Here is a 14,170-nt window from a genome sequence, read left to right on the forward strand (position 1 = left end):
CTTCCCCCCCCATCCATTATCCAGTACAGTGATGACGATGAAACAAACTGTTTAACACAAGGGGATAAACTTCGTGCTCTGAAAAGCAGAAGGCAAGCAAAAGCTCCAGCTGCATCTCCATTATCGTAAGTCAGTTTAAATCTTTAAATATTTAAAATGCCAGAAACACTTTGATCCTCTTCTTTATGCATATGTTTGTTGCCAGGGCTGCTTTTACTCCCTTAGAACAAACCTGGGGTTCACTGTTTCTCCCAAGGCTTGGTGCTGAGGAGAGCATGATTAAAGAACTGCATGACTGAATTCCTGGTTCTCTGCGTACTTTTGGATTCTGGTTGTCTGCACTTTACAAGCTCCCACAGTATTTCTGAATGCTTTACTTTGAGTTTAGTCACAAACATTCTCTTGTCTTTGCTGTAGTAGTGTAAAAACGGAAGACTATGACTGTGTGTGGTTGATTGGACCAAATAAGGTACGTGCTGGTGTTTGAAGTAAAGTCAGCCACCCAAAAAGGAGTTGAAAGAAGGATTTTTAGCTTCCCTTAAGTTTTCTCTTCCTTGGAGAGGAACTTTCCCTAAATCCTATGGGCCTCTGGAAGGCAGAGTAGCACTGTTTCAGTAAACAAATTCAAAAGAAGTGCATTTCTGTCAGGGAACCTGGTATGGTATGGTAGTCTCTTTATTGTAGACAAGACCTGAAACACCACCTGTAAAAGAAAGTTTGCATCTGTTGTAGCTTGTAGCAACTGTAGGTAGAAAAACTTTTAAATAAACTGCAAGAGAATGCAAGGCTTGCAAAACATAGCTGGATCTCATTTGATTGCTAGGAAAGGAATGGTGACCTCTGTCTGTCAGATTTTTACAACTGACACAGCACCAGAGTCACAGACCACAGTCAGGTTGGTTTGTGTTGTGCTGTCCTTCTGTAGGGGATGATGGTGCTACCTCTGGCATTTTTTTTCCTTCTTTCTTGTTCTTTTTGAAGATCACCAGTGTCATCAGTCTTTTAGAAAAAGTGAGAGGTACGTAGTAAAATGTGTTGAAGCCAAAGGAATATTTCCTTGGAAACTTTCACATGTTGCTATGTGTGATTCCTGCTTTTGTTTTAAAATACTCTCTTTTGTTCATGCTCATCATTTACACAGGTGATCACATAAGAAATAACACGTTTGGAACAAAGCCAGCTGACACTTTAAAAAAACACAAAACTCATCACCTCAGTTACCTCAAATAACACAGGAAAAAACAGCTACCTTGCACATTGGTTTCTAAGGCACATAAGTGCCTTAGTTGCCACTTCATAATATTTTTTTCGTAAAAGGTACTTTAAGTTATATCATTAAGGTTGTGAAAGATCTTATTTATCATATGTTCCATAGAGTGAATGTAGGCTGTTCAGAGCCATTGTCTTAAGATGCAGAAAACCCATCAATTAAAATATTATTCCATTCATGACACGTTCTGCAACATGGCTGCTCTAATTAAATTAAAACTAGTTAGCTTGTACTTGTGTAGGATGACAATAATTGCCCTAGAGCTTACAGCTGGTTTTTATAGTGTGCATCGGGGCTTAGGGGAGTTTGAATTTACCTCATCCTCTTCCCCCTAAGTATTTGTATGGTTTGCAACTTGTACTCAAATAATTTGGTGAAAAATGCATGTGTAACTTCATACCTTCTTTGTGATGCTATTGTTTTATCTCTAGGAATATTTGTCTGCATTACATGGGTCCGAAGTTTTTCCTACTAGAAGAGGTGTCAGTCTCTTCCCTTTGTAGTTCAGACTGTTAAAAATAACTAGCCTTGCAGTGAATTTGATTACTTTTATGTAAGCAAACAAACAGAAGCTTCTAGATCTCCTATGTAGTTTTATTTCAGAGAAGAAAAAAAAAACAGAGGAGGGCAAAATGGGAGTACCAGAAGCTGGGACAGTTACAGTCTTTGAAAATTAGAGGCATTACTTACACTTAAGTCACACGGGATTTATGTAGAATGTTTATTGAAGTTGGTTGTATAAACTCTTTCTGCTTTGATGAATGGATACTCTGTGTATGTTGTGATTGGCAATATTCTGCACCTTTTGGCAAAGGATTATGAGTTGGCTTTTGCTTCTTTGGACACGAGAAGGTGATACATGCCATCATCTGGATGTTTACATGAATTGTTTGTTTCTGCAAACTTATCTGGCTCTGATCTTATGTTTTAGTATTAAAATGTATGATTGTGAAGTAGGATGTATGAATATATGAATACAGGATATCAGATGGCAGCAAGTGATCAGAGATGTATTGCTCCTGCACGCACTTATGTTCAAGAGTGATACAGACTCCCTTTGGAATAAATGACTATAGTGAGGATTTCAGAAAATTTACTTTGATTCCAGCAAAATATCGGATATTACATTTGGCAAATTACAGCTGCAGGAATTGTTAGTAAGTAAGAAAATGCTTGGCAGAGGTTGTGGAGCAGTATGCATTTGAAGAACCTGAAACGAGCTAAAATGCACCAACAGCTTTTGCTTTTGAATTTTTGTTCATCTTTTCCTCCCCCCTCCAACCCCTTTTATAGATGGTTCCTAGCTATGCTGGTGTCTACACTGTGTAGCATTGTCATCTGGTGGATTATTTGTGGCTCCCTCCTGCCCAGCCTGCTATTCTGTCTAGATGGTTTAAGAACGTAGTAACCATCAGGACCCCCTGAGAGAGAGCCACTGTGTAAGTGTCCCATTCCATTTCTCTACAATAGCTCACACTTTCTGTCTACTGTGTCTCATAAATGCATGTTTCCATGTTCATGTTTCTTACTGGCTTTGTTGCAAGGGAAAATTTCACTGCTCTGGCTTTGTTATATTTTTGTATATATTACTTGGAATAACTGAGTGACTTTTATGGCTGCCTTGCAATAAAAAAGGTGCAGAGCTCTTATAATTAGAATAATCTATAATTTTGAAGGCTTTCTTCTCTGCATGCTCCTGCAAATATGCAAAACTACATAAGCAAAACTAGCTGTAGAAAGGAAAAAATACGGCTTTAAAATATATCCTATCCTTTGAATATTGCAGATGAAGGTGTTAGCTTCAGTTTTACTTTGAAATTCATGAACTTGCAAAGGAGGTTAGTTTCCCAAAGGATGGTTTTATTCCCACAAAATGCCAGGAATTAGAATTTGTTAGAAATGTCAGTAGGTCTTTATTTTTATAGAGATTAAACATTATATGCCATGGCATAAAACACGACTTCTTTTTTCCTTTTTAACATAACAGAAAATGGGGCAGGTTGCAGTGTTAGGTCAAGGCTCACTGGTTTACCCAGCCAGTCTGGTTTCACCCTCTTTTGTTCTCAATTATTTTTTTATAGAGCTTTATGAGACTACTTAAATCCCTTTATTCTGTTACTTGGATTCAGGAGCTAAGAAAAGCATTAATAACATAGCAGTTCCTTGTGTACAGTTTTCACTCTTTATCCATTCTGCTTCTGTCAGAGTGGCTGCAGTGATTGCTGTGCCTTGCTTCCACTTTAAAGGTGCAATGTTTTCATCAAATGACAACTTACATCTTTTGGCTAAACAGAAACTTCCTCAGCGTGCAGAACTGCCAGGAAATCCAAATGAACTCTTTGCTGGCTTCTGAGTCTCCCCGGAGCTCTTCTGTCACCACCACCCTCAGAGTGGGATGGTTATTTAGGGTGACTGCTTGAAATCTTGGTGCTCCCGAAGAATAAAAATGGTCAGAAGGTGTTTTACATGAGTAAGAATAGGCATTCTCTCCTGGCAGAACATGAAGATTAAGAGTTTCTCTCATCCTTACCTTTGGCCTTGCAACTTTTTGTCTGCACTTTTAAAATGCATGGGACTCTTTCTGCTGAAGTAAGTGACCTAATAACTGAAGAATGAGAACTGGGGGACTTGTGGACAGCTTAGTTATTCTGTTAGCCTTGGCTGAGGTCATCTTAACCTGTTCTTTTCGGAGAAAAAAAAAAGATCAAGAAGTAAAGGTCACTTAAGCTTTGTTTATTTTTCCCCCTAACTCTGTCAAATAACATACTTAGATGAGAGGCTTGTTTTCAAAGTTTTGCACCAAATGTGCATTATTTCTTGTCTCAGCGATCTCCAAAAGTCAGACTTTAGATTTCTGAACTCATCCTGAAAAGCTGAAGTTACAACACAGATTAAAGAGATGAAACAATCTGTGCTTTGTTTTTCTGTACTGTAAGATCAGCTTCACTCAACTCTCCTTTCTTTCTTTTGCTGTTCCTGTGTTCAACTAAACAATCCCATGCTCAGAGGAAAAGAGGGAAGATTGAGGTTGGTAAATGTGATGCAAGCAACTGGGTTACTGGTGCTACTACTTCATATTCAGGATTAAGAGTCATACAATGTTCGTTTAAATCGAGGAAGAGAAAACACTTGAGGTTTTCTTAAAATCTAACTCTCTTTCTATTATCCAGCTAGTGTTCCCTGTGTTTTGAGGGATCAGATTATCAATCAGGATCATGAATCTCTCTGGACTAGCCTGGCAGTCCTGTTGGCTGGAGCCCTGTAGGCTGAAGAGTATCAGTCACTTGTTACCTGTCAGTGACTTGGAAAAGTGGTCAATGTCTCAGGTCTATTTTCTTAAAACTCATGAGGTGATGAAGGAGAAAGCAGTATTGGACTTGACAGACTTGTCAAGACTAAAATGCCCATTGCAAGACAGAGAAGACATACAGCTGTGTAACCTGTCTTTCCCTCATCCCTTCTTAGGATACTGTAATCACTTTTAAAATATGTTGCGTGGATTGATTTCTCTCCAATATGTATTTATTACCTTGCTGACTTTGTCTTGGGTTATGTGGTTTGGGCTTTTGTGTCCTGGTGATGTACCACCCTTGCTCTGAGTTAAGTGGTGAAAAAAAGCTGTGAATTATTTCAAAGATGCTGCCGCTGATCCAAACACTGTTCCATTGAGACAGGTTTTGCTTTGTTTAAAAATCAATGTACTAGCTTGATTAATAAAGCAGCACATAAAGCAGTCTGCTATTTGGGACATGTATTTAGGATCAGAACTACCAAGTGATGTTTCCATTACAGATTAACTGGAGGTGACAAATTCTTCCAGTGTGTGTTCAGTAGATATTAGTGGATATTACAGCATCCCGTAGCCTGTGTTTAGAGCACAGGCACCCCAGGATACCATTGGCCTTCTTGGCCACAAGGGCACACTGCTGCCTCATATTTCAGTTCATGTTAGATAAGTACACGGGTTTAAGCCATTGTGCATTGACTTGTTTTCTGAATTTCTGATATCTAGAAAAAATGGGCATCTATGAGAGCAAGATTACACACATTAGGTTATGTTCCAGTAATTTTTGTTTTCTTGTATGTGTACATTACATGCATTTTATACAGAGAGACGCCAAATGGATATATTTAAGGAGGAAACATAATTTTTCCCTATTTCTGTCTGCATGAGCACTAGTAAACCAGTATGTGCCATGATTTGGTCATGCATATATTTCAGTGACTAAATATTATGAGGGTAAGCTGTCTCTGTACTTTTCCCTTCAGTCCTAGAAGCTGTGAGCAGCACAGATGAAAGGTACAATGCAGGTCTTCTTTCACCACTGGTGTCATTTCCAGGGCTTGGTTGAAAGTGTGGTAGACCAAATTTGTTCATGCTGTAGGACAACTGTGGCACTGAAAACAGAATTTTAATATTGGAACTTGTAGGAACTGTTCTGCACTTACAACAGAAACTATGAAGTGAACTTTTGGGATTTGAATGTTTTCACCTTGGGCATGCAAGGAAGACATATTTTCCTTAGAAGAATTTGTGTTGTCTGCAGAAGCACGATATGATGTTGAAGGTATCTGGGTTGCAGTTTTTTCTGCCTCTTGTGTAAGTCCTTCAACTTTGAATGTGCTGTGTTTACAGCAGAATTTGCTTTGTATTTTAGTAGTACTTCTCATTACAGTCTTATCTCAGAGGAACTCACGGTTTTGTTTGAACTTTTGCAAATCAAGTTACAATATTTTGCTAGGCTGAAATAATAAGACAGACTTATTCAAGCAGAATTTTAAAATACTTGAGCTTTGTGGTTATGTAGTAATTTGTTTGCTAAACAATCAAGAAGTGTGTGGTAAAAGTTAGGTTGCTGATCAGTTTTGCTGCATAAAGAGTATATTTTAGATGAAATTGTATTATCTCCAATGCACATTCTGATTCTGGAATGAAACCCATATAAAACAATGAAAACATAGGGGGTTTTTTCCATTTCTGTTTTTGGTGAGTATGTTACATGAGTATATAAAAGTATATTTTCTCCCATTTCTTCCACTTTTGCTCCAGAAGTTAACATTCTCTATTCACATTTAGGATTCCTTGAAAATAGTTTCTTCAGGGTATTAACCAACCAAACTGTAATTTATCCAACTTAAATGAAGTTTTTGATTTCCAGTCTAATGTAATCTGCTGACACAACTGGACTCAGTGAAGCCACTAAAAATTAGAGTCTGAGAACAGCAGGGGAATAAATACTAATAGCTAAGTTACTCTTAGCTCTGAATCTCTAAAAAGATGCATACTTTTATATTTGGAACCTTACACAAGTAGAATGACTAGAGAATAGATGTATGAAATGGTGCACTAAGTAGATACTCGTGGACTCCATTAACCAGTTGTCACTTTTTGTTCTCATAGTATCTGGGAATACAGGAGACATGGTTTCCTTGTGAACCATTTGTCTGGTGGATAAAAACAGTTGTTTGCATTCCACAGCCTGGAATTCTTTTCTCATTAATGTAAGCAACACTAGAATTTATCTGCCTGTTTAAGAAATAGTCAATATATTGCTCAAAATCTTCTAGAGAAGCATTTGAGCACAATCAGCATGTAAAGCTGAGTTTTGAGTAGGGTGCAGTAATTCCCTCTAAGAGCAAAATGCCAACATATGCAATGATTTTCCTATTTGAAGGGACTATTTCATGGTAAATTGCAGGAGATTTAGACTTTGATCTTCATAAATTGAATTACTTGGGTTTTTTTCTGAATTCTGTGTCAGTCTGAAAAGCAATGTTTGGGTTTTTTTGCATACTTCAGATTTTATAATTTTTTTATTCGTTGCAGTAATCTAAAATGCAATTTCTTTTTTTTTTTTTTGTCTTTCCAAAACCTAACAGGAAATTCAAAACCAATAATTTAATCCATGCCTTGAAAGCAAAAAAAACTCAACAAAACCAACGAACAAAGGAAGCTGCTATGCTCCTAATAAAAAAAAAGTTGCATTTCCACAATTGTAACAAGGATGTTATAAAAGAGAAGGATGTGTTTCAGGCAGAAGAGTTTGCTTTTCAGAATGATTTGTGAAAAGCCAGCTGCTACTTGTTAACTCTATTGCAACTGTTACACCCTCTTTTCAGCGTCTTCTAGAAACTTCCTGGTTATATAATCTTTCTTTTTTCCTACTCTTTACAGAGTAATTCTGCAGTCCAGTGTTCAGAAAAATAAAACCTCTGAACCTAGCATTTCTGACAGTACAGACATTACTAAAAGAACTACCAGGTCTGCTGCGAGAAAAAACAATTTGAAAAGGTGAGAGTTAACCTCTTTACAGATCCAGTAACTGTTCTCCAGTAACTTTTGAGCTGCTGTACCCGTTGCTGGCAGGAGCTTTGCCACAGTCCAGCCTTTCTCCTGGCAGTGGGAAGTGAGAAACAATTGTATGGTTTATGTCATGTACCGAGAATATCTGGAAATATACTTCTTAAGACATTTGTTTATGTTGCTCAGTCTTTCAACTTTGAGAATTTTATGTTGTAATTCCTAGTGTGAGTCAGAATTACTGAGGATGAGGGATTTTGGTAACATGAAAACCCCTCTGCCTGGAGTAAGAGATGGAAAAGTAGTTCACAGCATTAAGTCCATTATTAGTCAGTGCATGAAGTCAAAACTACGAGAAATTTGATGGACAACTGAAATGCAGCAGGAGTGGCAAAGCCAAGTGTACAAAATGCTTGTCTATACTGGCATGAGATTTTTTTTTTATGGAGAGCATGGCTGAGAATCTGAACTGAACCTGTTTAGTGAAGCTTAATGAAATTTTAAACTCCAAGGGACTTATGCAAGACTGAAAGTGCCTTTGGGCACAGAAGCAGGTGGGCACACTACTGCTGGGTTTCCTTGTGCTTGCATGTGATCCTGCCCCTCTGTGCCAACTCTCCAGCTGATTATCAGAGATGAGCCTGAGAGTGCAGCTTAAAACAATATCCAAACAACTTCCAGTGGTTACAGTTGACTGGAATTTGTATTGACTGGAATTTGTCTTGTGGCTCATAGTGAAAAACTTTTGAATGGGTTTGTCAGGTGCTAAAGAGACTTACTTTTGCTGGGAAACATTTTATGTTATGTGCATTGATTTATACATATTGCTGAAAATTCCAAGTTCTTGGGGAGTTTTTTCCCCATGAGCTCTTTCTCCTTCTTCATCCTGTTACCTTGAAGATAACAGAAGTTAGGAAAAATTCACTCTGTGGAAATAGTCATTAACAGTAGACTGCAGTAAAATTATATTCAGAGAATTTTTAACTGTGACTTTCTTTTAATTTATTTAAAAATATGTAAAAAAATAATCTCTTTTTCGTGAAATGTATGTTTTATTTAAAACCAGGAGTATTTTTCAGGGTTTTCCTTTTGGCTGCTTGTGTTTTTTCTCAATTTTGCCTCATTTTCACCATGTCAGTTTTGATCCAAACAGAATAGATGGGGTTCTGCCTGCTGTTTTTATTCTTGATGCCTCTCCCAGTTTTAATCTGCTTGCAAGGCTTTGAAGCTGTATACATGCAGATGTGTAATTTGGACAGAGATTTTCCTGGAAAACACTTTTCCAAGTTGACCTGCATGTTGTGTGAGATGAGAATACCCATCCTAGGAGGAAACAGCATCCCTAAAATAGAGTTCACAGAAGATTTCATTTAATTTGAAACAACTCCTGTATGTGTATTGGCAGATTTATGACTCTGGAAGCAAGGATGAGGTTGATCTCAAAGTTCATAAACTACTTCCTTCATATGTTAATGGATTTTCTAAAACTTCCATCTAAAATATTTCATTCCATACACTGTTTCTTTTCTTCTAACTCTTGAGCTCAGAGAATTCCAGTCACTTTATACTTCCATCCAGTAATCAGATTTGTCCTAGTTATGTCACAGTTCTAGAGTTCTTAATTATCTTGTAATCTGAGAGGGCTGATTGGGTCTGGTCCCTCCAGAGGGTATGACTGTACAATTTAATAGACTTTGAATGCAGTGCCCTGTTATTAGTTTCAGAGATGTCCCTTTATTTTTCCTGTAGCATTTGGAAAAATCTCACTCATTTTTTTTAAGCATGCCTCTTTTTTCATCTAAATTTATTTTCATTTCTTGAAGTGTGTGCTGTTTGCATTAACTCACAGTGCTCAGATTCATTGACCTATTCTTGATTAAGTGGATTGCAGGGTAGGGAATAATTATTATTATTACACAAAATTGACATCATGCCCTAACCAACATCTGTCTTTGTCAAGACCTTGTTTGCTTCACTGAACTTCTGACATTGCTGTGTATCATCATTCTTTCATTTTCTTCTCTGATATATTCCAGTGGATTCTCTGATATATTCCATGTTTGTGTTCTAACAAGGTGCATCCTTCACCTCTGAACCAGCTGAATCACAGGAAGACACAAATCAAACCATCTTTTCCATCTTACCACAGAATTAGGTTATATTTAGAATTAGAACAGAATTAGGTTACATTAATAGTAAACTTATAGTAGTATTTTTATATTTATAGTAAATAGTTGATTAGAAATGAACTCTTGAGTGGCAAAGGCATTTTGGTGGGTAGAGGTGCTTAAGGGAATGCAGGTCAAGTCATTTAAAAAAAAATAAGAGGGAGTAGGGAGAGAAATGTGTGAAAAATGGATTGTATAGGTTTCTTTACTTGTTTTAACCAGACAGGAATATCACAAAAGCTAACTAAGAGGCATACACTTTAAAAATCTCATATGCTTTTGCTTTGCTGGGTTATCACAAAGCAGCTTTTCTGCACCCTTGTTCAAATACTGAAAACTACCTGCAGCGTTTCAGAGCTTTCCTATATGTAATCTAAATCTAGCTTTAAAAAAATGTTAATGTTTCTTTACTATGCTGTCTACTTTTCCTACGGTTGATACCTCAGAGGGAGAGAAAGAAAACTGAAATTATGATGCTGTGAACCCTCTGTTGCATTTCCATGTGGAACAGAACTGTCTGCACAGTGTCTGTGATCAAACCAGTCTGTGCTTTCTTGACAACCGGTATTGCTGTATTTTTAAATGCAGTGACTTTTACCTTCTGTTTCTTTCTTCCAAGTATCATTTGCTCATTTTACCCTGCCAGAAATGTTTGCATGGAATACGTGCTGAGTAATATTTAACTTTTTTCCCTCAAACGTGTTTTATTTCAGCAGCCAGCCCGTCACAAGGACTAGACCAGTCTGGCGTTGAATTTCAAATAAGCCACGAGTGTTGAAGAGGATATTCAGGAGTGAAGGGGATATGACTAGAGGGAACTTGTTGCAATTCAAGGAAGATGACTTTGGCTTCATTTTTCAGCAAAAAAAAAATGAAATAGAAGAATCTCTTCCGTACCTGTAGAATAAAATGAACTGTGAACGTGCTTGGTAGACATTTTCCTACCGTGCTAACACTTCCTCAAGCAAACCCAACAAAATCTGTGTACATTCAGACTCAGGTGTAAATACTTAAGCTCTCTATTATAAAGAGGGCTTGCTAATACGTATGAAGCATGTGTATAAATTGTGATGGCAATCACTCAGCTGCTGACCAGCAGAAACAAAAAGATGGTGGGAGCTTTTAAATATATAAAATCATGTTGTCCATTCAGAGTGGGCTGAAGTCTTCACTTGAGACTGAGAATCAACAACAAAAGCTTTATTTCTTATTCTAGTATTGGTACTCTCCTGTGTTCATTGGCTGTTTTCTTATTTTGTATGAAGTTTTTTATGAAGCTGCAGTATTGAGTACACTAAGTAACTATTGTCCACCAAAGAGTGCTTTATTTTCAGAGGTTGTGTGGTTTGTTTGTTTAGGAAAAGCTAATTATAAGTGATTAATTTGTTTTTAATAGTGACAGATTTTTAGTTGTTCACAACCAATGGCTCTTTTAACCACTTACAATTGCTTTAAATCCGGTGTGATTTTAAAGGGGAGGAAAAACAGTTTACCGTTTAAAGCAGTGCTGTGGTATTGAAATATCATTACTGTTCCCTTTCCTACCATCAAGTCTATTAGGTGAAACTTTAGGTTACCATATACAAAAGGTAAGAACTTCCCCCAGATTTTATTGGTATGCTTGATAACATGTGGATGCCATTGTTTTTTATCTTAGAGGCACCTAGTGAGTGCAGCACACAAAAAAAGGGAAAGTAAGCTTGCCATCCAACTGAGATTGCTGCTGCAACTCAGGGGCAGGCAGAATATTTGACATCTAATTTACACTTGTAAGAACTACATCTTACCTCTGTTAAAAAGCAGTGTAATTTTTGGGGGATTCTATTTGAGACTGACATTGTCATCCACTACAAGACTGTCTTCAAACACTGGCAGTGTTTTTTTTTCCCCTACTTCTTTTCACATTATGAAATCTCAAAGCTGATGTACCCTTGTCTGCCAACTGATGTTTATAGCTGCATATCCCTCAGATGAGGACTGTTACCACATAGCCTTAAATATGATTCAGTTATCTGTTGATTTAGTGACTCTTACAGTAGAAAGTAGAAGAAATGGAGAGATCTGAAATGTCAGTAATGGAATAACTGAATTTTTTAAAGATAAAGATTACCTCTGCAAGAGGGAGAATTTTATTTTTATGAATGTAAATGTTCAATGACTAGTTTCAATCTACATCCTTTTAAATAAAAAGTAATCTGTTAGGGTGGTGATTTTTAAATGTCAATATGAAATAGTCACACAGTGGTTTGAAAACATTTTGTAGCAAGAGCATCATGAGCTGGAGAGGAAACAGGATGTGAAGTGTAAGTAAGCTTTCAGGTAGCATCCATGAGTTTGGATAGTCAAAATGTGCAAATATGGATACAAAGAAAACTAAAAAAGTATAGTGTAAAGTAAAGGACCATTGAGGCTCAGACTGCAGATATTTCTTTTGTTTTCTCTTAAACTTCACAGTTGCCACCGTTTTCTTCTTGGTGAAAAGCACCTGAAAGAGAGGGACTGATCTCAGCCTGGTAACGGAATTAAAATTTCTTGGGGTTTGGAGGGCTGTGTTTTGGGTTTTTTGTTGGTTGGTTAGGGTTTTTTAGTAAGCCACTTGCCCAAAAGCTGAAGTACAGGTGGTCAGAATAGCAGGTATATTGTGCAAATATGAATCTTAGTTTATTTTTTGAGAACATTCTTATCTCAGAGGCAGAAGGGATGAAACTGCTGAAGTGAGAGTCAAAACGAGAGATTTAGTGATATTTGCTGTGTTTGGCTTTGCCTTTCTCTCAGCTGACCTGCTTCTAGCATCGTTGTTTTTAACCTAAAAATAACTGGTCTACTTCTCACCCCTTCCAAATTCCAAAACAGAATTTGCCTGTTTTAAAGGCAGTCTTTAGCACTTCTGCCTTCATCAGAAGTAAATGTGTGTAACACAAGTGAGCAAACATACACAACAGCCACTCCAGCTAGACCAAAACTGCATTTTTGACATCAGTGGTTTGAGGACACCCCTTCCAGCAACCAGGATCTCAGAGAAGATAAATGTCAGAGACACATAAATGTCAAAGGGATTTTATGTTTGAACTTTCCAAACAGCCTTATATGGAAAACGAACTCATTACCTCATTGTATCCCATCTAATTGTACTGCTTGGTTTGTTGTTAGGAATTTTTAGTACTTTTGCCTCAAGATTTTATTATACCATACCAAAGTTGTCTTAGGTACAGGGCATGGTTTCTAAATCTTTTTTTGAAGTATTATGTGCCAAAATGGAAGGTGGTGGCAGATGCATCACCACTGTACCAGAGAGCAGCTGAGGGAAGTTATTTCTGCTGTCATCAATTAGGAGTTTTTCTCCTCTGAAATTCTTTCCCTTTTCAAATGAATTCCACATCGATCTCCTACTCATGGAGTAGGAGTTATATTGGGTTATATTGCTCCTTTCCATTACAGCATCAATACCTTAACTCAGATGTTGACCCAGACCTTGTCTTTTTGCCCCAGTATGACAGCAGAGAAAGTGCTGCTGATCTGATACAGCAACAAAAAAAGATTTGTAGAGACTCAAAATAGGGGAAAACGTGATAGACGTGATGTTCACCAGTTTGTTGCACTGCAGTTTTTATATTAATCAGTGGCAGTCTGTTTTGTGTAAACTCATGTAGGCTATCAAGGTCTAAAATTTCGTGACTAATCAGTACTGTGCATCCTGATTATTTTTAAATTGTATATTTCTAGTCATATTTTTTTAACTTGGAGTGACAGAATGGAAGTTTATTTTGCTGAAGGTATTTTTAAGATAAAGGTTCGTATTATCTTGTAATATTAATTAGTTCAATATGCATTTGTGCCTCATTTGAAAATACTGCATTTGATTTTATACAAAATACTGAATAGTGAGAACTGTAAACACGAATTCTGTCAAAATAAAAATAATCACAAGTTTGGTTTCTGTTTTATTTCCAGCATTCTAAAAAAAATCATCACAAAACCATTGTGTCTGTACTGGACTGACTCATATGTGCACTGAAAAATAATACAACACTCTCAGTTACCTGAAAACCTTTAATTAAAGCACAGATTCTTAAAACACATACTTTTTAAATTTAAAAAAATAGACAATCTCTGGCTCTGCATTTCAGGGCACTCACTTTGGAAAACAGGAGTTGTATTTTGAATTGTTGGGATACTGTTACATAGTAAAAAAAGCATGGTAAGATGAAACAATGGGGCTCCTGTTATTTTTTTCCTTCTCCTATGATCATATAGTACTAATTACTGGAAACAAGCTTTATCTTAAATACTGTTTGCTTTGATACCTACCAGGAAAGTGATGGTTTCTCAAAAGTAAAAACTAAATTTTCAGGAACACTCCTTATTTTTGTGTTAAGTGTTGGTGGGGGTGTAGTTCAGTCTTCAAAAAAAAAACAACAACCACCAAATACA

At 37.0% G+C, this 14,170-nt stretch overlaps 1 protein-coding gene across 5 annotated transcripts in view; it reads left to right on the forward strand.

Annotated features, from left to right (window-relative positions):
• Nucleotides 1-13,670, forward strand: part of CDC14B (cell division cycle 14B) — a 44,183-nt gene extending 30,513 nt beyond the window's left edge. For 2 of the 5 annotated variants that reach the window (XM_027710376.2, XM_039381702.1), the window contains exons 12-14: nt 25-125; nt 7,446-7,562; nt 10,453-13,670. In XM_027710376.2, coding sequence (XP_027566177.1) covers nt 25-125; nt 7,446-7,562; nt 10,453-10,492 — 258 coding nt within the window. In that variant the 3' untranslated portion in view covers nt 10,493-13,670. Of the gene's footprint in view, nt 1-24; nt 126-2,563; nt 2,710-7,445; nt 7,563-10,452 lie in introns of those variants that run through there. The other 3 variants (XM_027710377.2, XM_027710380.2, XM_027710382.2) reach the window with 3 other exon arrangements.
• Nucleotides 13,671-14,170: the final 500 nt, after the last annotated feature.

Source organism: Pipra filicauda, unplaced genomic scaffold, assembly GCF_003945595.2.
Source record: "Pipra filicauda isolate LSUMZ 115617 unplaced genomic scaffold, ASM394559v2 scaffold236_size1216567_pilon, whole genome shotgun sequence".
Lineage (NCBI taxonomy): Eukaryota > Metazoa > Chordata > Aves > Passeriformes > Pipridae > Pipra > Pipra filicauda.